The sequence below is a fragment of the Phalacrocorax aristotelis genome, chromosome Z, assembly GCF_949628215.1.
Source record: "Phalacrocorax aristotelis chromosome Z, bGulAri2.1, whole genome shotgun sequence".
In the NCBI taxonomy this organism is placed as follows: Eukaryota; Metazoa; Chordata; class Aves; order Suliformes; family Phalacrocoracidae; genus Phalacrocorax; species Phalacrocorax aristotelis.
The window spans coordinates 1,357,910-1,384,046 of NC_134311.1; the positions used below are offsets into that span (position 1 = coordinate 1,357,910).

Below are 26,137 nucleotides of genomic sequence, written 5' to 3' on the forward strand. Positions count from 1 at the left end.
TGCCGCCGCGCACCATGCATCTCTGGACGGTCCGTGATACCAGGAGTTGTTGCAAGGAATTACAGTCGCAAGTTTGTTTTTCCAATGTGTTTTGCTGTTTCACAGAGTTTCACAAACTGCATTTTCGTAAGCCTAACGCTGATGACAAAGTGCATCTCACAGGCTCGTGTCTTTACAGAAAGCAGTCCGCAGAACTGACAAAGTACAATTTTCCCTAGTAAATTCTTTAAAAATTTTCCATAATTTCTTTAAACAGTTGTTAAAAAAAGCACGCACATAAAACACATCCAGTTCACCACAATTTTATTTTGCTATATCCCGCACAAGGTACTGCATTCTGTCCAGACCTCTGGAAAGTGCTCAGTCTATTTATTCTTTTCCCTGCTAAATGAGCCTTCATATGGATATATTTATTTTCTCTTCTTATGCAGCTGCTTTACATTACACTGCTAAGATGTGTTTTTTGTTGAAATTATTTCATCACTATCCAAACTCATTTTAGCAAGATTAATAATGACACGTGCTACAATGTTTGAAGGTTTATTTTGGCTACTAATTTGTTCCCTGCCTACCAGAAAGAAAAAAAAAGGGAAAAAATGCTACCGTAGTGGTAAGTAGTGTAAAGCTTAGTCTTAATGTTCTATGAACACAAAACCATGAAACAGCTAAAATATTCATAAACATGTACCTAGTTCTAGTGCGGTCAGTAGCTTACGAAATACATGTGGCGTGCTTAGCCACCAGAGAAGACCTGGACTTTTCATGTTTACTTTCTCTAGCTTACTGCTTCTGCGGAGCGTTTCATCGCCGATTCTAGAAAGCATTTAGGTGTGAAGGATCATGTCATCCTGAACTGTTACTATAGCAGCAACAACCGTGATCAAGAATAAGCAAATGCAAGTGCTGCTGCAGTTACATTTTTTTCCTTAAGCGGAACAGTTACTGGCTAAACGTTACCTTCTTCCCAACTGCTTTGGTTTCTTTTATCAGGTCCATGGGAAATATGTAAAATAGCATCTTTATGTTACCTTCTTCTGCAAGCTTCAGTTGCATCTCCTCTGTGCACACTGCAGGTTCCAGTTCTCCACTCCTTGAGGCACATCAATCTGCAGAATCTAACTGTGCAATGGAGATTTATTCAAGCAGTTTTCATCTTACGCTACGCAGGTCACACTATCACTTCTCAGGGGACTGCTCTACTCACAGGTTGGGTCAGAGGGGTTTGTTTTGGGTTGGGTTTTTTATTTTATTTCAGGCAGTGACCAGAGACCAGATTCCTCTTCACTTGTGCACATGTCCAATTAATAACTCACGCATATTGCGAAAATTTAAACAGCACGGAGTGGTGAGTACCAGATCCAAAAGCAAGAGATTAGAAGGTGGGTCTTGAAAAGGTGGAGTCAATCATGTATAAAACAGGAATGCCGACACACTACGTACTTCAGCAAGTTGCCTCTGCATTCAGACCAATACTAGCTGTTGACGACATTTTAACCGCTACAGCTTCTCTAAGGTGGACGAAAGTGCATTCACTGTATACTTAAAATCTGTCTGTATGGAAAGTTGGCTCCAGCACATTCCCCTGGAACTGGCATCCTGCTACACTACATTTTAAATTCTTTGCTTTAGACTGTCCTTAGAAATGGAAACCCCTGTTGAGTTCTAATGCTTAATACTCTGCATTTTTGCGACCAGCTAAATATTCCATACATGTAATTAGTACTTATGTACGATCCTTCCTATGTATACTTAAGTGTTACAGAATTATAACATGTAAAAGTCTAGATTTGTTGTGCTAGTTATATAAAATGCTTTTGGCTTTCTAACACAAAGTGATAATTGATCAGGCATCTTTGCTTTCAATAGCTTATATAAAACAATAATTCTAACACTTGAAATAGAGCATAATATTACAAATGCAGAACGTTTGCATATCCTCAGTCATATTATAAAACACGTTATAAAACATGTAGGTTGTTTCCATTTACTGACTTTGACTAAGCCACTTGTCAATTGCATTCTCGTATTTTTTAGGTTCCTTTAACCAGTCTTGATGCCACCTAAGGTTGGCAATAACATTTGAGTAATTCTGACCCAAACTTTGTTTCCAACTGATAAACTGTCTCTTGTTATACTCCTGAACAGAAGAGGAAACCTTTGGATAGTTTACTATAGAGCGGAGTAGTTTGTCCAAGGAATGTGCAACTACCGGGAATTTTATGGCAACGTTTGTTAGCTCATCTGGATCGGCAGTAAGGTCTGGAACAAACAAAAAGTCAGTTAAGAGCCAATTTACATTTAAATACATTAATGAGCGAGGAGATAAAAGCTGTGACATACCAAACAGCTGTGGGAGTACTGAACGGCCATCTGCATACGCGATGTATTTCCATGTGCCGGTTCGAAGCATGTACATGGAAGAATTTGTGTTGCATCCGTGGAACTCGCTCAACACCCACGAGGGCCGAGGCCCTCTGGGTGACACTTCGTTTTCAGCCTTTCCACGTAGCAGTGGTGTAAGAGAATATCCACTGAGGTTTTGTGGGACAGGAATTCTTGCTATATCTAAGCAAAGATATACAAAGTCAAAACGCTACTGCAGTTACTGTGATTACAAAATCCTAACACGATGCTACAGGTGCCCAAACATAAATTCTATTTCAGTAATAAAAAATGCATTCCGAATTATTGTCCTTGTAGAACACGGAAACCCCAACGTACACAGATAATAAAAAAAACCTTCAAGAACTTTCCAAGGCCAGCTGCCCACCATCTTGATCATAAGCAGTACCAGCTATGTCTACATCAGTCTTTAACAGGTGTTTGTTAAAAGTGACTGCAGTAGCCTCTGGTGATAGGTGGTGCTTTTTTATTTTTTTCTAGTCATGGTTTTATACCCTTCCCTTCTGCTCTGACCATGTCAGGCAGGAGAAAGAGATTGTCATAGCATGAAAGGACTCTAAAAGCTCCATATCCAACACAGTCTACCCCTTAATTTCTTTTTTAATAATGGTGCTAAGCTCCTATCTAGCATCCTTCATCAGTGAATTATGAAACACTTCACAAAAGGTGGCCCTTACGGTTATCACCTATAACTGGTGGGGAAACTGAGGAACAGGGCCGCTTGCTTCTCTGGAAGGGATGGAGACGCAGGTGGTATCGCAGGTGGTATCAACACAGTGCACATATGGAGAACGCTGGATGACTCTATAGCCTACTAGATGGCCCCTAGAAGATGCTGTAATTTGAATAATCTCCTCAGGATCAACTTACATCACAAGTCTCTCTAGCTCCCAAAGATCAGGTCGATATTAAGAGGCTGCAAAGATCTCTCAGAGACATTCTGAAAAACACAGCTGAGAATCCCAAGGATGTTACTTAAACTTCGGCTTGTCCTAAAAACAGGGTATGATGGTACTCCTATGTTAAATCACCCTACTGAACATAGCATATAGTCATTCAAAACTCAACACTTCGCATTTCACAGAGTGCTGTGGTAGTGTTTTATCTTCTGTTCTACACCCATTGGTGATACTCGGTGCACACAGACTGCCCACAGGTGACTTTTTCCCTCATTCGCACATATCTTCCTTTCTCTCCTCTGCTTCTACAGCATATATGACCGTCTTTAATCTGTAGTTCTTCCTCTAGTAGATAAAAAGGCCAGCATTTCAGCCTGTAGGAAGCACTAGGAAACACCGTAGGAAGTGAAGAAAGCCCTAGGAAGACCTGTAACATGTAAACGCAGTAGCTTCCAGTGTGTGGGCTAAAAACTTGAACAAACACATACTACATTTGAACAAATGAAGGGGGGATATAGGTCTTCCTCTTCTGTCATCCTAAACCAGTAATGCTGTTAACTGGAGTAGCAGCATTCTCCACATGCAAAGAATGCTCCAGGCTGGCACCTTCAGCAGCTCCTGCTTTGCCAACAGAGACCCAAAGGTACATCCATCCAGACCAGCAAAGCCAGCGCTGTCTGGAGGGAGGAAAGGTTACGCTATGTTCTTTTAAAAAATGGAAGAGCTGTTGCACTCCTGGATGAATTATCCGTATCACACAGGCTCTGCTGGCATCAAAGCACCTGTACCACACTCGCTATAGGGTGCGCCTAATCTCAAAGTCAGCAAAGGAGGAAGTACTGAGCAAAGCATTTGGATGGCGTCTTAGGAGAGGTTATTGCCCTGAGACAACGCAAGGCAAAGCAATTACATTTATCACAAATAAACCAGACTTGAAATCTGTTCCTCACTACTCAGCAGTACGTGCAGCCTGAAGAGGTAACAGATGACAGAGATGATTCTTTGTGTTTTCACATTCATCTTGATGTGGCTTTTTTGACATTCAGATTACAGGGAAGGGGAACTGCCAGAACCAAAGGGAAGGACTTAAAAACACAAAGTTCTGCGAGGAAACAAAAGGAGGAAAAGAACAAGAAGGAAGGATGTTAAACCACCTGACTGTGGGAAAAGGCACAAAGAGGAAAACCAGAGATTTTTTAACTCTTTACATACGATACCACAACTTCTCTAAGAACCATATCTAATACAGATTACTTTATCTATCTATCTATCTAAATATATATTTAAATATAAATATATATTTATAATATATTTATATTTATATTTATAAATATAAATATATAAAAATATTAAAAAAATATATAATATATATATATCTAAAAGATTTGGCATCAGAATTTGGAAGAGAAAGCTACTCAGATTATATCCTATTTTCAACTGGATAAGTGGTTCAAAAGTTTTGTGAAGAGACAGTCAGATAAATATCGTTCATCCTATTTTCAGAAAATCAACATTCAGAAAAGGATTTTTCACTGTCTTTTACTGACAGAAATACAGTTTTATCTACTGCCCCATGTATTCTCAGGCAATTGCAGTGTACATGTGACACTTTAAGAATAAGCTTTGCAGACTGCCTTGAGAAGAACATTTTTCTGATTGGTAGCCTAAAAGATCCCAGATATTGGAACAGGGACTAATGTTTAGTTCCAATGAGATTCATCTCTTGCATGCTTTATCACAGATAACTGTTCAAAAATTCTCCCTTAAAAGTAATTTCCATCTGTGCCTAAGTAATCTGATGTCAGTCCTTTTTATTTGATTCTCTGCCCCAAAATATTTCCATATCCAAGAAGGTAAGAATGGATATCCATATCCATCATCATATCTTATTATGCTTGCCCAGATCAACTGTACACTTCCTATACAAAGTCTTTATCATGTTTCTTCCACGTGACCCTTCATAAAGGACATTCCTTTGGTAAGCTAATGAAGCTGCCATCTTTTCAGATTTAATCTGACCTCTGGATGCAGTTACACTGTAATTTCTATAGTAAACTGTTAGGTATGAAGGCTGCAACGGTAATTCATATCTAAAACACATCTGATTGGTTTTTATAATAATCCTATATACAATCACTCACTGTAATTGTGTTGATGACAGAAGCAGTAATAAGAAACATCAGTTCCTTTATTTAATTTTAGATCCATCTGCATTTTGTACTGTCTGTATGCGTGCTCCACAGACAAATTGTTATCTCCTGTTGTGTTACTACATTGCCTCACAAAGTGGAGACGTAATTCTGACTATAATACAAATGCATAGTAATAATAATAACTGGGGGAAAAAGGTTTCACCTGAAATTACTTAACTCACCAAGCATTGTAGGATATATATCCACAAGAGATACCACATTTGGTACTTGCTGCTGTGCTTTTACGCCTGGCCCCATAACTAGAAGAGGAACATGGGAACTTCCTTCATACATGCTCATTTTATAGAACTGCCGGTGTTCCATAGCAAGTTCTCCATGATCTGCAGTGAACATGACGATTGTTTTTTTAAGAAGCCCAGTATCTCTCAGAGCTGAAATAACCTCACCTGCAACAAGGAAAAGATACTGAAAAGGATACCTTCAAAATATTCCTCCCAAGTTCTGTACCTGCAAAGCAGCACGCAGATCCCGAGGAATCCTAGATGGAGGGTTGGAAACTCCTCTCTCTGCCACAGAGGGCAAAGCCCAAAACTGTTCAGCCCAGAATAACATGCAGTGGCAGTGAGGGGTCTGGCTCCCAAGGAATTGTGGAGGGCACTGAACAACAACCAGAAGAATTTTGTAAGGGAAGGATGCACCACGGGACACGCTGTATTTTTGCTGTCGCCACCTTTGTTTAATTTCTAGCGTAGCTAATAACAGTTATTTCAACAGCAGTAAAATAGGTCAGCAGAAGCCCTGACACTACACATTCAGAGTGAAGGACTCTTGGCAGTGTTCACCCCACACATGATCAGTGGAAGTCTCTCATTCCTGTGCCTATATCCCCACAGCAGCCCCTTGCATGTACATTTGTGCAATGAAGACAGGGCCAAGATCAATGGAGTCAGTAATGAGCACAGCGCTTGCACATCTTTAACTTTAAAACACGAAGAGGATTCTTGCTTAAACAGACTAATTGAAAACTTAAAACACATTACCAAATTAATCCCCAGTGCAGACACTTTGCAGTACCTTCCTTTCCTAAAACTGTCAGACTCCCGTTGATCTTTTTTCTCTCATAAAATGTGGAAGACTAATTCTGTGTCTTTTAAATTTCTTTATCATTCTAACATTGCTAAAAAGATCAGCTTATCTATTCATTAATTCATATTACAGTGCAAGGAAGTTCTTGTTGTTTCATGGTCACTTTTCAAATTAAGAAATAAAATACTGTAAATGAACTCCAACTTGTATTATAATTTTTATGTATTTAGACCTTATTGCAAACTAGGAAGGATTCTGAATGCCTAATTAGGGTGTGTTTTTCTCCTTCCTTAACTTCCAATAATATGCTGCTAAGGGAGACTTCAAAGGTAACCTTACTGTTTAGCCTATGTGTAGTAGCTGTCCTCCAGCCTATGCATTTGAAATCAACCTCCAAGGAACATGCTTATGCCCTAAAATTTATCTATCCTTACACCTTTGCTTGGCTGGTCAGTCCCCTTCACAGTTGTTTCCATTTTTCAGTTAACACTTACTCAAAGATCATTTAGCTCCTCTTATACAAGGGTCAAGGAACATTTTGCTGCAGTTACTGGGCTTTTACAGGGTCTCTGACTGGTGGTTGTGATTACTGGTCAGAGTGCTCTGAATTCACTCTGAAACAGCCTGAAAAGCTATCCAGTTATTTATCATATAGACTGATTAAGGAACATCCATGTGACTTAATCCCAGACCTGAATTGTGGGGTTTTTTTCCAGAAGACCAGCCCTACCAGCGTTTTCTTAAAACAAATCAGAGCAAGAAAATCCATAAAATGCATAATAAAGCATTACCTACCCAGCATGGCATCTGTCTCAGCACACATAGCATAATAAAATGCTCTAATATTTTTCACTTCTTGCTTTGTAAACTCTCCTGTGCAATTCTTGGTGTAAGATGAGTAATAGTCTACTGGATGCATCTCTGAAAAAGAAGACCACTTGGGTATTTTAATAGCTTCATAAGTTACCTAAAAATAAGAGGAAATTAACATTACTTTAGCAACTGAATTAGACAAAATTTTTAAAAACAGATTTAATTTAAACTACTTAGCATAAATTCACAGTTCTCAATTTGTGGTCCAGAAAGCACCAGATGCTTATCTGTTACATGGTGCTGATACCTTCTTTGGACTTTGCCTCTGCTTCCACAGGTATCAAGTCATTTTAAGAGAGAGCTATAAAAATCAGCTAGAAACTAAGCCTAGGAGCCAGAAATATGTGCTTTACCAGCTGACTTTTTTTTTTTTTCAAGCGAGATACCGCAGAACAATCCTCTAGATCTGTACTCTAGAGCAGGTACAGAAGTATTGGCATAGTGTCTCATTAACTATAGTATAACTATAAAACGTATGTATCAAAAATATAAGGTGTTATGTGACCCTACAGAACAACACAGAAATTTAGTCTGGTAGGGTCTCCACGACAGTGCATGACAACTCTCGACATCTTGATAAAAAGAGTTCACTACGTTAGCCCAGTGTTCGAATACTTCTCTATTTCTTTCTACAGATGTCAATATGTTTTGTTATAAAGAAGTGTAAGGTCAGTTTGAAACGAAACTAAAAGGTAGGAGCCAATCGATTACAAATAATGCTGGGTTTGTATATTCAAACCGGCATGCTCACAGATACTGTGCGCTGCAGTACCACCTCTATAGCCTCAAAGTTTGACGCACGCATTTAGCCTAGCCAGACACACTTGTAAGAATTCCCTTAAGTGCTGCATTTAACAGTTAATTACTTCTATATTGTAGACTTAAAGCACAAATTACCACAAAGCAGAGAAGATGTAATCTCAGTATGGACAACCTAAGTTTATTAAGTAAAACCACACCTGTTGCTCTCATTTACCTCTGAAAATCTTCTCTAAGAAACAGAGCCGAGGCCTAGATTACGCCACAGCAACTGGGGTGCCTGCACAGCATGTTCCCAGGGCTGCAGCCACAGCTTCACTCCTGGGCTGGCCTCAAAGACGGGCAGCACCGGTTCCTGATAAAATAACTGAGGCGCTTACAGCCCAAGGGGCCCCACGCAGCACAAAAGCAATCAGGCCAAAGTTGTCCCTAGCAGCACTACATCTGTTTATTTGTATGGCAATGTAAGTATTGATCCCTGCCAAACCTGGTTTGGTTTTGCCCCACGGTGTGGCACAGGTAACTAAGAACTGTCTGGGGAGCTACTAGCGTAGTGTCTGTCTCTCGAGCACAAGGGCCTGTCTTTGACCACCAGTGCCGTTACGGCCACGTGTTCCAATACCCGCGAAGTTCCACCTCTCACAACAGCCAATGCTCTCTCCTGAACTGTCTAGCAGATGTATTAAGTCATCTAAACAGTTGGTAAGACCGCAAGAGTTAAAGTGCCTATAGGGATAAAACCCGGCTTTGTAATAGTCAGATGTACCAAAACCTAAGTTTCCTTAGGCCCTACAAAAAATAGGCTGCAAGAAGAAATCATGGAAGAGAAAATAATAGCAGAAAACTGCTTCAGTCATTTTATCACTGAAGGTCCTTAGCTACATAAAGTCACATTTTAGACTCCTCAAATTGTATTTATTACTTGCTTAAGATAGCATGGGAGCAAAAAGTGCCCCTCTCCATCCATGATTTGTCAGAAGACTGAACCCTTTTCTGTAGGACTACAACCTTGTTTTAAGAATTCACAAAGTCATAATCCCTTTGTCTGTCTGTCGTAACTCACAGCTAGGGAAGAAGCCACATGCCCCCAAAAAGTGCCAGCTTGTGCACAATACAGGAGACCATCTGCTTAGCAACACAGGCTTTCATAAACATACCGCGTTGATACTCTGTTCTGTACTAGCTCCCTAGTGAACATATAATTTAACTCAAGTTCTTCATTTATGCACTCAAACTTCTTCACAAGATTGATCTCTGCCATTTTCAAAGACTGCTTCTTCCATGGCCAAAGCACGGATAGATTCCAGAAGAATCGGGCAATGGTGAATAAATGGTAATATGTGGTTCACATATCTGAGTATGTATATGTAGTAGTAGAAAGGACCTCAGCAAACCAATGAGTTTAAGTACTCTAACTGGATTAAGGACGACAAAGATTTGTCAGAGATGTTATAACTCTGTCTGTGACTTGGAAGAAGGCACCCCACTTCCCAGGACATGTCTAATCTAGCATTAGCACCTAGAAAGTTGTCCTTCATATCCAAGATAGATAGATCTTGCGTTTTGCAAAGGAAGGGTTTCCCCCATGCTCTTCCTTTACCCACAAACTTCTCACCATTCCTAGAAGAACCCACAACCCTCACTGTTACAAAGAAATTCCCAACTCCCAGCCTTCACTTGTATATCTTTTTAACTAAGTCTTTGTATTTTTGTTGCATCTAGATAAAGAGATTTTGCAGTTCCCCAGTAGAAAGGCCAAATGAGTTATATAAATTGCATATGGGTTTTTTGAAGTAAGAATAAAGCCTTTTCAAACCTAGTGCTCGGTTCTTCAGCTGTAGACACTCTTAATGCCTTTATGCAGTGAAAGCTGTTGTAACCCATTTATACTTTTATGACAGATAATGGCACTGGGAGACCACACAAGACAGAGAAAAAATATTTACTTTGGAATGGAGTGCTGTTAGCTTTCCACCTACAGACATAATGGGACTTTTCTGCACTCTGAAAACACTGAAAAGCTACAGTAGCACAGAAAGAACTTAACAGGAAAAAGAGACTTCTGCTGTGTCTTACAACTTCACATTCTAGGTTCATACTGTAGGAAAAGTCAACCTCTGTCTATGAAACTCAGAATCATTATGTATAGCATCACTTATAACAAGCACAATACAGAATGTTATAAACAAGAAACTCCAGACCATAACTGAAAAAAAATTACAGCTAAGCATAGCAACAATTTCATTCTCCGCTTAATGCATTTCTAGCCACTGAACTCCAAATTTCTTTATTGATTCAGTGACTACTGCTAACAAACCCTTTCCTACAACAGAGAGAAACTCTTCACTTCTTTTTGCTTAGCCTTAAATCAGAAGTCTAACATCTCATCCAAGTACCTTCTTACTGTGTACTGAAACATCAAAACTAGGTCCAACTTGGAAAATCATGTGAGGAATAAAATACTGCTCATAATTAAGTACAGTTATAAATAAATTTATATTCAAATTTCACCTTCACATACCTTTTCAAGCCAATAGGGAGATGTTAAAAATGTAGATGATCCAAAATTTTCTCCTGCATAGGGTGATGGATATGGGTGTGGTAAATTCAGTCCCAAGTAAAGAACAAACGGTTGAGTAAGGTTAGTGGCTTCTTCCTTTAGCCAATTTACTGCTTTGTCAGTATTCTGCCAATCTGCTTCCATCACTCTCACATGCTTCCTATCGCCAGTAAGATTTACCATTGGTCTCCCTTCTTGTCGGAGCAGGAAGTCAACATCCCTAGTCCAGGCTTCCACACGGTTACTGAGAAAAAATACACAAGATACCTACTCAGTGGGAAATGTCTTCCTCACTTCTCCTCCAAGCCAAGAGTTAAGAAATCCTGAAGAACTTCCCCTATACTTGTAGCTGCAATCTATTTGTAATGTCTACATAAAGGAGAATTGTTATGCAATGGATCAATCAGGCGGCCAAGAAACCCAATGGCACCCAGGCTTGTGTCAGCACTGGTGTGGCCAGCAGGAGCCGGGCAGGGATGGGGCCCCTGTGCTCGGCCCTGGGGAGGCCCCACCTCGAATGCTGGGCTCAGGTTTGGGCCCCTCGGGACAAGAAGGGCCTTGAGGGGCTGGAGCGTGTCCAGAGAAGGGCAGCGGGGCTGGGGCAGGGTCTGGAGCACAAGTGTGCTGGGGGGCGGCTGAGGGGGCTGGGGGGGTTTAGCCTGGAGAAGAGGGGGCTGAGGGGAGCCCTTCTCGCTCTCTGCAGCTGCCTGAGAGGGGCTGGAGTGAGGGGGGGGTCGGTCTCTTCTCCCTAGTAACAAGCAATAGGACAAGAGGAAATGGCCTCAAGCTGCGTCAGGGGAAGTTTAGGTTGGTCATTAGGAAAAACTTCTTCACCAAAAGGGTTGTCAGGCATTGGAACAGGCTGCCTGGGGAGGTGGTGGAGTCTCCATCCTTGGAGGTATTTAGAAGAAGGGCAGACGTGGGTGCTGGAGGATATGGTTCAGTGGTGGACTTGGCAGTGATAGGTTAGCAGCTGGACTCGATGATCTTAAGGGTCTCTTCCAACCTTAACGATTCTATGATTCTATGAATAACTATTGTACATCTGTTTTATACTCAAAGCTTTAGCCATTGTCTTCTGCTCCTGAATCTCCTTTGTTTATTAAAACTTCATGTCAGAATGGCTCTTCTCACATCTACAAAATAATATTTAGAAACAGCACCTCCATCTTGCTGACCCTGCTCCCCATTCTGGCATGGATTCACATACTATTTATCTGGCAAAGAGGGCCTTAGATTTTTGTTATTTGAAAAAGCCCTGTGGGAAGTAACTTGCCTTTAGAGGCAACGTTCTGGTTCTGGATTGTACTATTCCAATATTTTTGAACTCTATCACAACAAAAATATGTAAGAGTGATTTACCTTGTACAATTGCTTTTAATATAGTTGATAACTGCTGTCAAGAAAAGGGAATAACAGAGAAGGCTGTAGGAAAAGCAAGAAGGGAAAAAAAGACAACACTAATGATAAAATATTTTTGAACAGTTTTTCTAATATCATGACAATTGTTGCCTCTCTAAAACACTGAGAAATCTGAGCTGCTGATGTCCTTATTTCTTTGCCAGACTGAATGACACCACAACTGCCATAAACAAGGGTTGGAAGAAAACAGCCGATTTAAGACCTTGACTAATCTTCATTTTGTTCACGGCAATTTCAATATAACCAGAGATTATGAAATAACATATGAAGCTGCTCAAGGCTTGATCATATCCTTTCATCAAAATACATCATTATTATTATATAAAGAACATCTAACAAGTACAGAATTATCTGTAACAATGATTTTGTATTATTGTTTTAACTCGTTGTTTAGGCTCACGCTTTCAAGGTAAACCTGCTTAAACAAATCTCCTAGAACAAGTTAAGGTCATAAGATAGTCTACAGAGAAAACACATTTCATAAAGATTAAAAAGAAATTATGGCAAAGGAGGGTGTGTGTCAAATTCCATCTAATGTCATAATACTGACTATACAGAAAAAATTATTATGTAGGCCATAGGCCAGTCTGACTATCCAATCAGACTGATGTTAGGATCAAGTTAAAAAAAAAGAAAATCAAAACCCCTAAAACTCAAAAAAAAAAACCTCAAAAAAAATCCCCCTTCAGACCCCTTCCGTATTCTGGAGCAACAAAGAAGACGTTTTGACACATCCAAGAGGAAAACTAATCCTTAGGAAGAGCAGGATAAAAAGATATGCCAAAATAAGACTCTTGAAAAAGCCAGATGGAGAGTTGAAAAAGGGGGCAATACTAGATCGGAATCTTGAATTTAAAAGGAAAGAGCAGGGACTTGACAAATAATTACTTAAAAGCTTCAGAAATTAATTTGGATTTTCAACATTTTCCGTGAGAATGAAGAGGGATCATATCTCCTTTGTGAGCAGCCAGCGCTCCAGCAGTTGTAACAAACATACAATGGGAAAAACAATGATAAATAAAGGATGGTAATAGAACAATGCAACACTGAAGATAAAGCTTAATGAACTACTATCATTATTAATCCAAGTGACAGTAATTACATGACAGTCAGTAACTACATCTGTTTTAAATTTTAATTGAAGATGGCTACTGCCATTCAAAAGGACATGTGGAGTCCTTTTGACTTGAGGAAGGATCGGCTTCATGTATTCGACAGTCCAGAGGCTGAAGATCGAGCTCTTCCTCTCTTAGACAGATTTCTTTGTATCACTTCCTAGAAGCCCTCTTCCTCAAATCTCATTAATTCACAGCTATGAATAATTGTCTTAAGAGCAAGTCACATTCAGATGGATACTCAGTACATTTCACTATGTATTTGTATTTTTAAGATATGCAAACTTATGTAGTTACAAGGATGATTTGCCGTAGCAATCCACTATTTGCAATATGTTAGGACAAAGCAGAACCAATTTATGTCACACCACTAAAACATTGCAGCAGAAGAGTTAACAATTCTATTTTTATTAGGTAAATATGGAATCAGGGAGCAGTGGCAGGTTTTGGTCTTGTTGTTTAAAGAAACAACATATGTGCTTAAGAAAAAGTTTTTAAAGAGATAATACTGCCTGCTGAATCTTGTACTGGCTGAACTGTTCTATATCCATTCACTAGACTCTTTTTAACAAGAAGTTAAAGCAGCAGGACATTTTAATTAACTCCACAATGAACAGGAACCTTTCTTAAAACTCTTCCACATCATTTATAGGTTACTTAATTGGCCTCTTGGAGTTTTTAAATGTCTACACAGATGCCATGCAAGGAACAGGAGGAATTTTATTTGTAGATTTATTTTTTTGAATTAAAAACTGTGTAAACTGCCTTTTTCAAATTCCTCTTGTGTAGCCATGGAAAGGCTGACTAACCGTGTGTTTATTTTCATTTATTCTCAACCTCTACCCTCACTTATTCAAATAACAATAAGGGCTTGATCCTGTTAAGTACAGATCTCAAAGTCTCACTGAAGGGAAGGTGAGAAAAAACTTGTCGACAATTTGCACCAGGTGAGAACGTAGGATAAAGGCCTAAGACAAAAAATAATTAAAAACTGCAACACCATAGACTTCCCAGCATTAAGAATTCAGTAATTAGACATTTAGTAATGACTAAATTCTGTCATTCTTAATGAGGACCCCTACCATCAACACTTTTCCATGTTTTCAATTTTAAGTTGCCTTTTCAAGGTCAGGTTACTCCTGTGTTGAAATAAAATGTTTAACGGATCATTTGGTGTCGTTTCACCTTAATTTAGTCCCAGAGGATCATTAGAACCTTGATTGCTCTCCCTTGTTCTTTAGGGTTGGGACATGACATCATAATTTTTGGTTGGGAGACTTGAACCTTATTGCTGAAGTAGATAAATCTATACACGGCAGAATAAGAAAAATCGGAGTACATGATTGCAACACCACTGATACTGGTGGCGCCGCAGTTTTGCAAAATCCTGAGTTGTCTTTATTTATTTCTTATCTGTGGAGACTTGTACCAAAACATTTAGAATGGTATCAGTTCAACCATTCCAATGTGAGAGTACCAGACAAAACAGGTACATGAGCAAGGTTAAAGCAATGGCATGCACTGATAGCCAAGAACATTAATGACATCAGTAAAAAGGTCAGTACTGAGTAAGGCGCTGTCAGTGTTCAGGTCACTGTACGGATGACTTGCCAGCAGCATCCTGATAGAGGGATGGCAACCGGTCACTGTGCACTCTGTGTGCCATTCCTCCTCCTGTTATTCCAGAAAAACAGAATACAATGACAGCCATGATAAGGAAACAAAGAGGCTATCTGCCTTATGTTCATGAAGGCTGGAGTAAGCAAGATTTCAAGGCAAAGTATGACACCATAGCAAGTTTTCACTCCTGAAGAGTCTAAAGTATGTATGCAAAATGACATTTCATCATTGCCAATCAACAGAAAAATAGGAAAGACCTCATCAGATGACATCCCTTGCCCTATCACATGCCAGAAATCCTGCTCAAGACTACTTGAACATGAATCTTAGCATTTATGGGTATGTTTGTGGGCATGAGACTCTGAGTCAGCAGAGTTTACTAACTTAGAAAGTTAAGCAACATAAAAATTACGTTCCTCTTCTATATAGTCTCACATTAAGGTTTTCTTTGCATTAATTCCTACATAATAAAGTTTATTTGAGAACTAATGACCATCTGTTTGTTCAACTTTGTACTCCTCATGTGAAGGCCTTTGTACTGAAGCCAGAATTCACCTATGGTCTTCCGCTTAGGCAAATGAAAGCAAGACTTCTGGAATCCAGAGGTTTTTTATGACACCAGCCTTTTTTTCAGTGCCACCTTTGTGTTCCAGTTACCATATGAGCAGCCAGGAGCTTCTGGAATTACTCAGAGCTGCTCTTCTTTAAACCTGGAGTGACTCTAGATTAGAGATAAATAGTTTTTAATGTTATAAAACATTTCTTCTATCTCAGTGAAGGACAGGGTGAGTGCATACTGTATACTATTTAATCACCACAGAATTTTCACTGCACAAAAGCGGTTCAGAAGAGAAGTGTAAGGGTCTGTATAGTACTGCAGATAATTTTAATTTTTCAGAGTAGTTTTAATTTACTGAAAATCTATTCTAGAAATGCTTAAGAATGCTGCACCCATAGAATCATTTCTGTCATGCTTCATTGCATAGAACAAAATCTGACCCTTTGCCTTCTCAAAGAACGGTCTGTTACTGGCACTTCACAGTGTGCTGTTAAGACTATGCTCTTTTGAAAAGCACGAATGCCTGAGGCAGTCACGACAAATCACCTCTACGTTACAGTAACACAATCACCTGCAAGCATTCATCCTCATGTTCAGTTATTTCTCACCCGAGAGGAAATTTTCCCAACATTCATATAAGCAAGCACAAAGAATCAGAATAATACTGTCGCAGGTGACTTTAGTACCTTGTACAAGCAGTTGTTTCTTACTGGAAAAAAAAAAAGAGTTTTAAGAATAACGCAGTCTTCAGAAAAAGAAATTGAAAGCAAAAGACCAGAGGTTGAACACCCATCTGTTCATAGTTAGATGCTAAGTTACCAAGAAGAGCTGCAGACAGAGACAAGAGAGAAGCATCAGTAGTACACAGATACGTACACTGTCTGATAAAGTACGTAAAGATGAAGTTTTTGTCTCTATTTGAACAGTCTTTTACTTCCAGTGGAGAACTGGTATATGGAAAAAGGGAAAAAGGCTTTCTTTTCTCTTTTGACAGTCTTAAACTGGAGACAGAATTATTACTTTGGCCAGTTCCTGAAGTGTATACTGTTATAAAGTGTTTTGCAGATAAAAGCAGTGTGTACACGCAACGTACTATTAACTACTGGTGTGACCTTTCAACTTCTGATTGCTCATTTTAGTGAGGGAAGGGAGCAAATTTTAAGTAACTCTAACCTGTTTAATATCAAAGAAAAAAGCTACCCTTCATTATTATTTCAACAATAGACATCATAATCAATCAGGGAGATAGTGCATCTTCACAAAAACTACACAGACAGAAGACAACATATTTTGTCCCAACCATCCAGACACGTTAGCTTATTATTTTTTGAACATAATGCAGTTAGTCTCTAATATTTAAGTGTTTTTCACAAATTGCTGTAATTGTAGTCACATGTTTTTAAAAATAAAGCTTAACAGCATAGGAAGTACAGCACAAGTCTGTGAAAACATATGGCCCTCAAAAAAAAACCGCAAACGACCTCATGCTTCGTGATGGTATATTTAATATCCAAGGATTATCAAGTATGTTTCTTTGTTCTGCTTTTCGTACACTGCTAATATAGTCTCAAGGCAAGGCAAAAACAGTTTATGAATTTCACTTAGGGAACAACACCAATGATTGAAAATAACCTTCGTTCATGTTGGGTAAAACCAGAGTCTTGATATTCACCTTCCAGCTACAGGTAAAAGCCAAAGTGCATCTGCATAGGACATGCTTGCTTCTGCGTAAAGTTGGAGGACAGACCCCTGCTAGGTTCCTAACACAATTTCTTCTAAATTAAACCTACTACCATTTCAGTCAGAGGCAGAAACCACTTGCCAGACCACTACGTGATTATTCAGTCCTGTCCACCTTGTAGCAAGAGAATCTATCCGATTACCTTACTGAATGATGTCCAGAAGTATAGTCCAATTTCCCATACTTCTGCGTGAGGTAGCCATGCTTCTCCATGAGATCCATCCACGTTACATAGTCTGGATCTAGACCTTTGAAGTTATTCCAAGATTCTGTTAAATGAGTGAAAAGACCGCTCCACATAGCTGGGGGGCAGAAAAAAAATACAGAGTTTTTGATGAGTAAGTGGTACTTCCTGTCTAAATATAAGTTGAATATACTTGAGAAGGGATCAATGTTCTCATCATTTTAGAGGTAAAAAGTCCACATTGTGATCCAACAGAGCAGGGAATTCAACCTATTACTCTCCCCTTACTTCAGGTAGATTTTAACATGAATTTAAGGTTAAATGCCTGTGGAGGGAATTAGAGTATATGATTTTTATAACTACCATATGCCCTCAGTTTTATCCTTTTTGGGTAATCTACTCTACTACCAGCTGTAGAGACAGAATGAGATTATTACAGAAGAAGCCAAAAAGAAATGAAACCAAGGGAAGAGTTCCAGAGGAACTATAAGGAAAGATTTTATTAGCAAATTCCTGTGTTTCTTTGCAGCTTATCGAGACTCGTTCACTCTTCCCATTGGTGATTCAGAATCAAAGGGAGTTCTAAGACAGAAGTAAGCTGTTCTATAAGCAATGGAAATATCCTGTAAGCACTGTGTGCCACCCTCAACCCCATACTATGGCAATACTACTTTCCCGACCCCGAAGTCTCCCTTTCCACCATCCTTCCTAGTATCATCCCTGACACCTCCATAACAGATGTACCCTCAGTTCCTTGCAGGTCGCCAAGCTACTGGCTAAACAAGAGATGTCCCACTCGTTCAGAGCTATACTCGTGATGACTGACCCACTGGTCATGGTGATGTTGGTGGACCACCTAAAATGCTCAACAGGATTGATGAATCATTGAATTCATCATGCAGTGTCTTCCTTATTGGGAACATTAGCTGCTATTTTCACAAAACTTCTAAAAATTAAATAACCTAACACAAGGTTATTGTTCTCAGCAACAAAGACTGGCTGAAAGAATCAAAAATCAAGAAAAACACAACCAGACTGACAGCATGTCACTTAAAATGTGACCCTGAGAAAAGAAAAGGCGACTAGGTTATCAATAAATGGAATCCTGAACCATAACACTAAATCTGACAGCCTGTGCACGCTGCAGTCAGGACAAGGTTGCTTCTTCCAATGTATGCTTGAGAGATAGGGGGATCTCCCTTTCAGCTATAGATCAAATTTTATTTATAGCACCTCTGGAGGGTCTTTGCAACAACTGAAAGGGCTAAAGACGTTTTAAGATGTAGCATTTGAGTCAAGAATACAGCTTTCTTCTAACTTCCCAGCAAATTTGCAAGTGTGAAATTGAACACAGGACAATGATGGCAGCAAGTAAAGAAAAATACCGAAGTATTCAATTAAAGCTACTGAAGGATACATTATGTATTTAACAGTGTTTGGAATAAATGCCATCGGAAGGCACTGCTAACAGCCACCGATTTATTCAGCCATTATTACTTACTACTTTTTCCTGAGAACAGGAAAGAGATTTATTAACTCTGGGAAGGAAGAGTAGTTCTGAAGGCAGCTTCAGCACTGCAACGGACAAACTGACAATTTCTCTACAAGTCCTGAAGATTTTAAAATAATACTGAAGCTTCAGTGGAGTTTGCAATAAGATTTAGGACCTAACACATAGTTGGAAAAATGAGAAAAAAAAAAGAAAGGAAGAAGTATGAGAAACGGGAAAAAGAAGCAGAACAAACATGAGAATACTGTATAAATTCAGACACAAACTAAAAAAAATGGGCATTATTGAAAAACAGAACAAATCCCCCAACAGTAAATTCCTTGAAACTTCCTATCATTATCACATATTTAAACTGATGTGGGCAAGGATTTATATGATGTGTTGCTTGGTCTTACCTGCGCGGGAAGGACAACAAATTGGAGAATTGGTATAGGCATTGAGAAAGACAGTGCCGTATCTCTTCATAAAGTTTATGGAAGGCAAATCCACAGTCTGATTTCCTGGATAAAACGTCAAGCGTCCATCCTGCAATCAGAGAAAAACAGTATATAAACAGCATAACCCAAAGTAGTGGCTGCATTAATTCATAGATTTGTTAACTTGAACTTGTATTACTCCAATGTTGCCAATTCTACCCAGGTATGGAAAATAAAGTGTTGAGAAGCTTTAATTAGATCAGTATAAAATGGATTACTTATCAAAAAGTGTAATGTAAAAGATAACTGGACCTCTACACGGTAAAATTAGTTCCTTTCTATGGCTACACAGATTCTAAGGTCCAGTTCTTGTAGGATTAGGGTCCTGCCACAACACATTCAACAGACTAGGTATGGTGAAGGATGAAAAAGAGTCAGTCTGAACCTCGGTGCAGATGTGTGTGCTTGTACATATTTCTGTGAAACAAGAAGTGACCCTTCATCCTTTTTCTCTTTTCAAAGGTTCATCCACACCACATCTCTGTGAACTTATTTTAAACTATGGACTGGAAAAGTGATCAGCAAGCTGAAGGAAGGCTATTCTCCCACTGAAATGCCATCTGCAATCGTTCCCTTTTGATACTTTATTGATCCTTCATTTTACCTATTTCTTTAGCAAGAGTTTTTAAGCATTTAAACCATTTAGCCAGCTTAATACTTTAAATAGACCTAAAATTTTGAATTGGTACTTTTACTGTACAAAATTCTGATGACATGAAACCAGGTTTCATGCAGACTGCCCTCTCTGAGGTCCCTGTCTTTTTCTGTCACGTGTTATGTCCTTCCTGGGTCCTTGCTCAGCTGTAGCCCTACTGGTTGGCTCTTTGGTGAAGAGGCTGTTGACAGTGAATCTGCACATTGTTAACAGATCTTCCAATCAGAGACATTACTCGGATGTTCGTATCTGAGTAACCCTCCTCTAGATGTGTGACAGAAGCACAAACACCTTAAGAGTTGTGTTTTGCACAGCATTTAGTTTGCAAAAGCATGTAAGCAAAGTGGCCAGGAGAGTGCATCAAACTCCAGTTACAAATTCATCAGCTACTGGCTCATTTGTTCTAAAGAAATGTACAAAGTACCTCACCAGCCTCTGCATAATAAACACTAGCACGCAAATTCTTACCTCCAATCCATATATGGGCAACGGACCATCCTACCATGTTACTTTAAATTATTTTTATTATGTGAGAATAGTTCCTATGTGAGAAACCACAGCAAAACAGCTGGTGTGATTGCTTGCAACCCTGCAGTAACTTCTTTGTATCCACACACCCTACCACCATCACCGGCCTACTAAAAAATGCTTTCCACGCTACACACTGAGCAAGCCTTATTTGGCACAATGGGTTCTTGGTGTCTGCTGAAGCTAACCATTATCACTACATGACATTAAGTACGAAACTGCACTGTGGCTTTTACTGTAGTTTTTTTGTTAGGTGAGAAATCCTGGAAACAATTATTTAGTGAGCTTTACCTCTTCAACAGAAAATATTCAACTAAACAACCACTTTGCTCCTGCTCAATCATAACCAAAAACCAGCAGATATGACCAACAGGGGATCATGGGAGTTACCTTCTCTTAATACTGACTATGCAGTTTTATTCAACTAATAAAAACTCTGTGACTGCTTCAGATGGAGACCTGTGATCATCTACTTCCAAACATAAAGAATATGTAGTCTCAAGGAATGCAGGACCAAGGCCTTACCCCCTGTGAAATTCCACCTTTAAATAATGGTACATTGGAAGCAGGTACAAATGCTTCTCGGGCATCCTAGTCACAGTGAAAACTCCAAAGGACGACAGAAAATGCTGTTAGCTTAGAAGAAAACAGGTAGATGGATGCATGGGTTCTGAGAACTGCTAGCTTCTACAGTTTTTAATTAAGAAAAAGCCTTTTTTTCTAATACTGCATTTGTTTTGAAAATAATGGTTTGAAACAAACATTTTGTTTAACATAATATTCTCCTATATGAAACATTAGGCAAGTTTACATGGAAATAACAATAGTTTCTTTATGTCTTCAGCATTTAAGAATACAGAGCAGACAATGTAAGACTTCCTATCAGTTTCATACTGTGTTGTTTCTGCACATTAGCAGATATGTTTCTGATTTTTCACTTCAGTTTTACCAGTTTAATTTTCTGGAATAATTTGTGAGAGGACAAAAAAAACCCAACACCAAAGATAAGCAAGAGCAAACCTGAAGAATGTAGTGTTACTACTTAACCATGACTCTCCAGTGGTAGGCACTAATCGTCCTGGTGAAAATTTACAGAGAATACTGCACAAAATCATAGTTTGCAACATTTCAGAAAGAACGCAGAAAACAATTAAGCACTGCATAGTTGTGCTTCACAGTAGGAAATAATTCTTATGAATTACTGAAATATTTTAAGACTAGAATTATTCTTCCACTGTTTAAAATACTTTAACCTCACAGCATGAGCACTTCATTACCTCACTAGCCACCCAGCCATTGCTCATATACTAAGTCCACAGTCAGAGACTAACATAACTTTCTTCACTCTTTAGGGTTCCACGCAGGGACTGCATGCAAAAGAAAACAATTTCCTCCATTTGCTTCTGGCAGAAAATGCTATTGGATAACATGGCGTTGTGGAGAGAATCACTTCGTTTGGTACCCGGAGAGCAAACTGTGGCATCCCAGCATCACACTGCAGCAACGACTACACCGTAATCCAGGCCAATGGAGAGCAGAATAGGATAAAGGACTGATCACTTAATTCTGAACGCTACTACCAGTGGCAACGAGAATAAGCATTCAGTAGGGCAAACTGGAAATAAAGCTGTAATCTGGAATGTGAACTTGAAAGGAACTTTGGGGTGAATGTGCTCCTTATAAAGTACACGACTGATGTGCCATCCTGTCAACAGCTTATTCGCAAGCTTCTGCAACAAAGGTATTGTCTGTTTGAACAGCTGGAGACAAGAGTTCATGCTCTGACACTGGACAGGCAGGCCACATGTCTATTCAGTGAAGGAAGTAAGCTTCTTTACCAGGCTGAGATGGTGAAACCTCTACAGTTATTTCTGGAAACCTGCTCTCCAAGAACCATGCAGGACTTGTGGGTTTTGAAGCACCTGAGGCAATACGACTATTCTGAGTAACAAAAGCAAGCACATTTCACCCAGGACCTTGAGCCGCATTGCAAGCAAAGCCTGTCATTGCTCAGCTAACCTCGAGCAGCAATTTAGGAGCTGAATTGCCTACCAGCACATTCCATCAGCGCGCCCTGCGAGGAGCGCGGTGCACAATGTGATGCAAGAGGAGAAAGCTGGCTGTTCAAGCAAGCGCTCACTGCTCTGGAGGCCAAACACAGTCCAGCATCACTGAGAAGAAAATTTCTGTCACACTTGGCAAAACAGGTGTGAGTCTTTCGCATCACCCACGACAAAGGCAGGCACACTTTCAAATGAAAGCCCAGACATTTTGACAGCCCAGGACTTAAGCATTTTTTTCCCTGAAAAACCTAGCTTCAACAGTACCCAACTCTTCCTGTCCTCTACTAGCGATGCAATCAAAACGGTTAATCTATTTCTGCCTTCAAATCCATCTCACAACGTTCGTTTAACGTATTCTTCTTTGTTTGCACTACACAAAATATGATAATTTTCAGAAACAGCACCTTGTTCTTAACTGGTTTTGTAAAGAACATCACAAACATCTGGGGTTTTTTGTTTCATTTTTGTAAGGGTTACCTCACTAATCCCCATAAGATAGTCAGGAGAATCTTTCTGATAACAGGACGACATACAGAAGCCTTACTAAGATTTGCCTGCAGCTTCTGCTAGCATCTGGAGACAAGCTGGCCCAGAACCTAAACTGTAACAAATCTGGCATTTTACTGGTAAATAATAGTTTTAGTAGAAGCTGAAGATTTGGAGAAAAATTCTCATCTACAAAAACCATGCATTACTTTGGAATGTTAAGAAAGATGATATTCTCAAATAAAAATAAACGAAGAATACAGTCAGAGGAAGGAAAGTAAATAAGGAGCTATTGCTTTATCTTTGAAATCACAGCACACATGTTTTAAGAAAGGGTTTGAACAAGGATAATGCATGTTTACCAAATAGGTAGGAAGAATTCATCCCAAGAATGACAGGCAGCAGGCAAGAAGTAGAGCACTCTTACTGTGCAGTCAAGGATGGCATTCTGAGATGCCTGGGAGCCAAGTGGAGGTTTCTGAACAGGGAATGAGAAGTGATGAGATGTGGAAGTCCTCAGAAGTAATACCATGGAGCTTATGTTTGATTTAACAGAAAGGGGAGATCAGATGAGGTGGAGAAGCTAAGGCTTTCCCTTTCCTTAAAGTAAAACCTTAATAAAAGCATTATTTCCAGTATGCTGAGCGGGCAGACAGAAGCATGGTGAGAAAAGGGTGAAAAATGTGCTGCATTTAGCTGTAAATAAGGAAATATGCTTAGTATTTGTGAATGGCTGAAAAAAAAATCTTTCCTAGTGTATGGTGGTTAAAACAAAAGTATCAATAAATCACTGAAATAAAGCTACTAGAAAATTATAAAAACATACCTACTGGTTCCTTTATACTTTCAGCTGTAGATACTCATCTGACAAGTTTATTGTACTATTTGTTATACCTAATAAAAGTCTAATTAAGTCAATATATCATGCTCAACAGCTTAACTTGGTCATTTCTTCTGTGATAACAGAAATTCTCCATTTCACCTCTTGTGGAGACCGAATGTTCTTAGGATTTACAATGGCAAGAGTAACAGGGTTTAGTGACCTTCCTTTCCTTTCTGCTTTTCAGGCCAAGAGAAAAGCATTCATTCTACACACCAGGCCTGTTCTATGCACTGCTGCCCTCGCCCGAGTCCTGCTGACGTGCCTCCATCCACTGTCAGTCGTGGTGACAAACTGTATGTGAAACAGCCCACCACCGGAACAACCTGAGCAGAAGGTTCTGGTTATTGTAATGCACCTGATGAAAACATGTAGCACACTCCTGGGAAGAAAGAGGAGTTTGGTTTAGATAACAAAAGCTGCCTAGAGTCTCAGCGACATGGGAGGCCTGCCCTCAATGGCCTGTGCAAGCCCTCCACCCTGTGGAGGTGGTGGAGAACAAAAAACAGCGCTATTTTCATGGGAAATGGTTCTAGTCCAGGTAAAGCCACAGAAAACCCTTGCCGACATCCTCGGAGGTCCCAGTCGGACAAAATGCCACTGCTGAGACAGCCCCCCAAACACTCTCATAAAATGATTAGGGTTGGAAAAGATCTCTAGGATCATCAGTTCCAACCCCCAACCCAACAACCCCCAGGCCTCCTAAACCATGGCCCCAAGTGCCACATCTGCATGTGTTTTGAAAACCCCCAGGGATGGTCACTCCCCCACCTCTCTGAGCTTCCTGTGCCAGTGCCTGACCATGCTTTCAGCAAAGAAATTTTACCTAACATCCAATCTAAACCTCCCCTGACACAGCTTGAGGCCATTTCCTCTCATTCTATTGCTTGTTACTTGGGAGAAAAGACCAACCCCACCTCACTACAACCTCCTTTCAGGTAGTTGTAGAGATACAGTCTCCCCTCAGCCTCCTCTTCTCCAGGCTAAACCCCCCCAGCTCCCTCAGCCGCCCCCCAGCACACTTGCGCTCCAGACCCTGCCCCAGCCCCGCTGCCCTTCTCTGGACACGCTCCAGCCCCTCAAGGCCCTTCTTGTCCCGAGGGGCCCAAACCTGAGCCCGGCATTTGAGGTGGGGCCTCACCGGTGCCAAGCACAGGGGCCCCATCCCTGCCCGGCTCCTGCTGGCCACACCAGGGCTGACACAAGCCCGGGGGCTGGTGGCCTCCTTGGCCACCTGGGCACTGCTGGCTCATGCCCAGCCGGCTGTCAGCCAGCACCCCCAGGGCCTTCTCCGCCGGGCACTTCCCAGCCCCTCTGCCCCAGGCCTGGGGCGCTGCCTGGGGTTGGTGTGACCCAAGGGCAGGACCCGGCACTTGGCCTGGTTAAACCTCACACACTTGGCCTCGGCCCATCGACCCAGCCTGTCCAGGTCCCTCTGCAGAGCCTTCCTGCCCTCGAGCACATCGACACTCCTGCCCAACTTGGTGTCGTCTACAAACTGACTGAGGGTGCACTCGATCCCCTCTTCCAGACCGTTGATAAAGATAAATTTTATCATTGACTGATAAAGAACCAGCCCCAACACTGAGCCCTGGGGAACCCCGCTCCTGACTGGCCGCCAGCTGGATTTAGTTCACCACAACTCTCTGGGCTCGGCCAGCCAGACGGCTTTTTACTCAGCTGAGAGTATGTCTGTCTGAGCCATGAGCTCCAGGAGGATGCTGTTAGAGACAGTGTCAAAGGCTTTACTACAGCCCTGGCAGACAACATCGGCAGCCTCTCCCCCACGCATGAGGCGGGACCCCGGCACGGGAGGCCAGGTCGGCCAGGCAGCGCTGCCCCTCTACGAAACGGCGCTGGCCGGGCCCGAGCCCCGCCTGTCCACAAAGCCCTCCTCATGAAGGCGGCCGCTCCGGCCGCGCTCAGCCGCTGCCCGGCCCGCCCCGCACACTCACCAGGGAGTCGCAGGCCACCAGCACCACGCTGTGCCTTCGACGCTGCTCCCCACCGGCCCGGGACGCGGCGGCCATGAGGAGCAGAGCCAGCCCGGCCCGCCCTAGCGGCCCGCCGCCCCGCATCGCCCCGGCGCCCCCCGCCGCCGCCTCACGGAGAGGGGGGCAGCGGCAATCCCGTCCACCGATCCCCTTCCCGCCGCCGCCGCAGTG

General features: G+C 40.9%; 1 protein-coding gene across 1 annotated transcript; it reads right to left on the bottom strand.

Annotated features, from left to right (window-relative positions):
• Positions 1-286: 286 nt before the first annotated feature.
• ARSK (arylsulfatase family member K) lies at positions 287-26,063 on the bottom strand. The gene is made up of 8 exons (XM_075078417.1): positions 25,928-26,063; positions 19,280-19,409; positions 17,333-17,492; positions 10,695-10,977; positions 7,337-7,508; positions 5,677-5,901; positions 2,341-2,565; positions 287-2,259 (listed from the first exon to the last, which is right to left on the bottom strand). The coding sequence occupies exons 1-8, from the start codon at positions 26,048-26,050 to the stop codon at positions 1,985-1,987; spliced, it is 1,593 nt and encodes a 530-aa protein (XP_074934518.1). The 5' UTR covers positions 26,051-26,063; the 3' UTR covers positions 287-1,984.
• Positions 26,064-26,137: the final 74 nt, after the last annotated feature.

What these genes read in the sequence shown, in the direction of transcription:
- ARSK (XM_075078417.1), bottom strand. Translation starts at nt 26,050, where the DNA reads ATGCGGGGCGGCGGGCCGCTAGGGCGGGCCGGGCTGGCTCTGCTCCTC. An exon ending in TCTGGACATCATTCAGTAAG is followed by an intron (nt 10,978 to 17,332) that starts GTAATCGGATAG and finishes ATTTTTTCTCAG; the next exon opens with TAACCGTGTGGAAGCCTGGA. An exon ending in AGTACTCCCACAGCTGTTTG is followed by an intron (nt 2,260 to 2,340) that starts GTATGTCACAGC and finishes TGTTTGTTCCAG; the next exon opens with ACCTTACTGCCGATCCAGAT.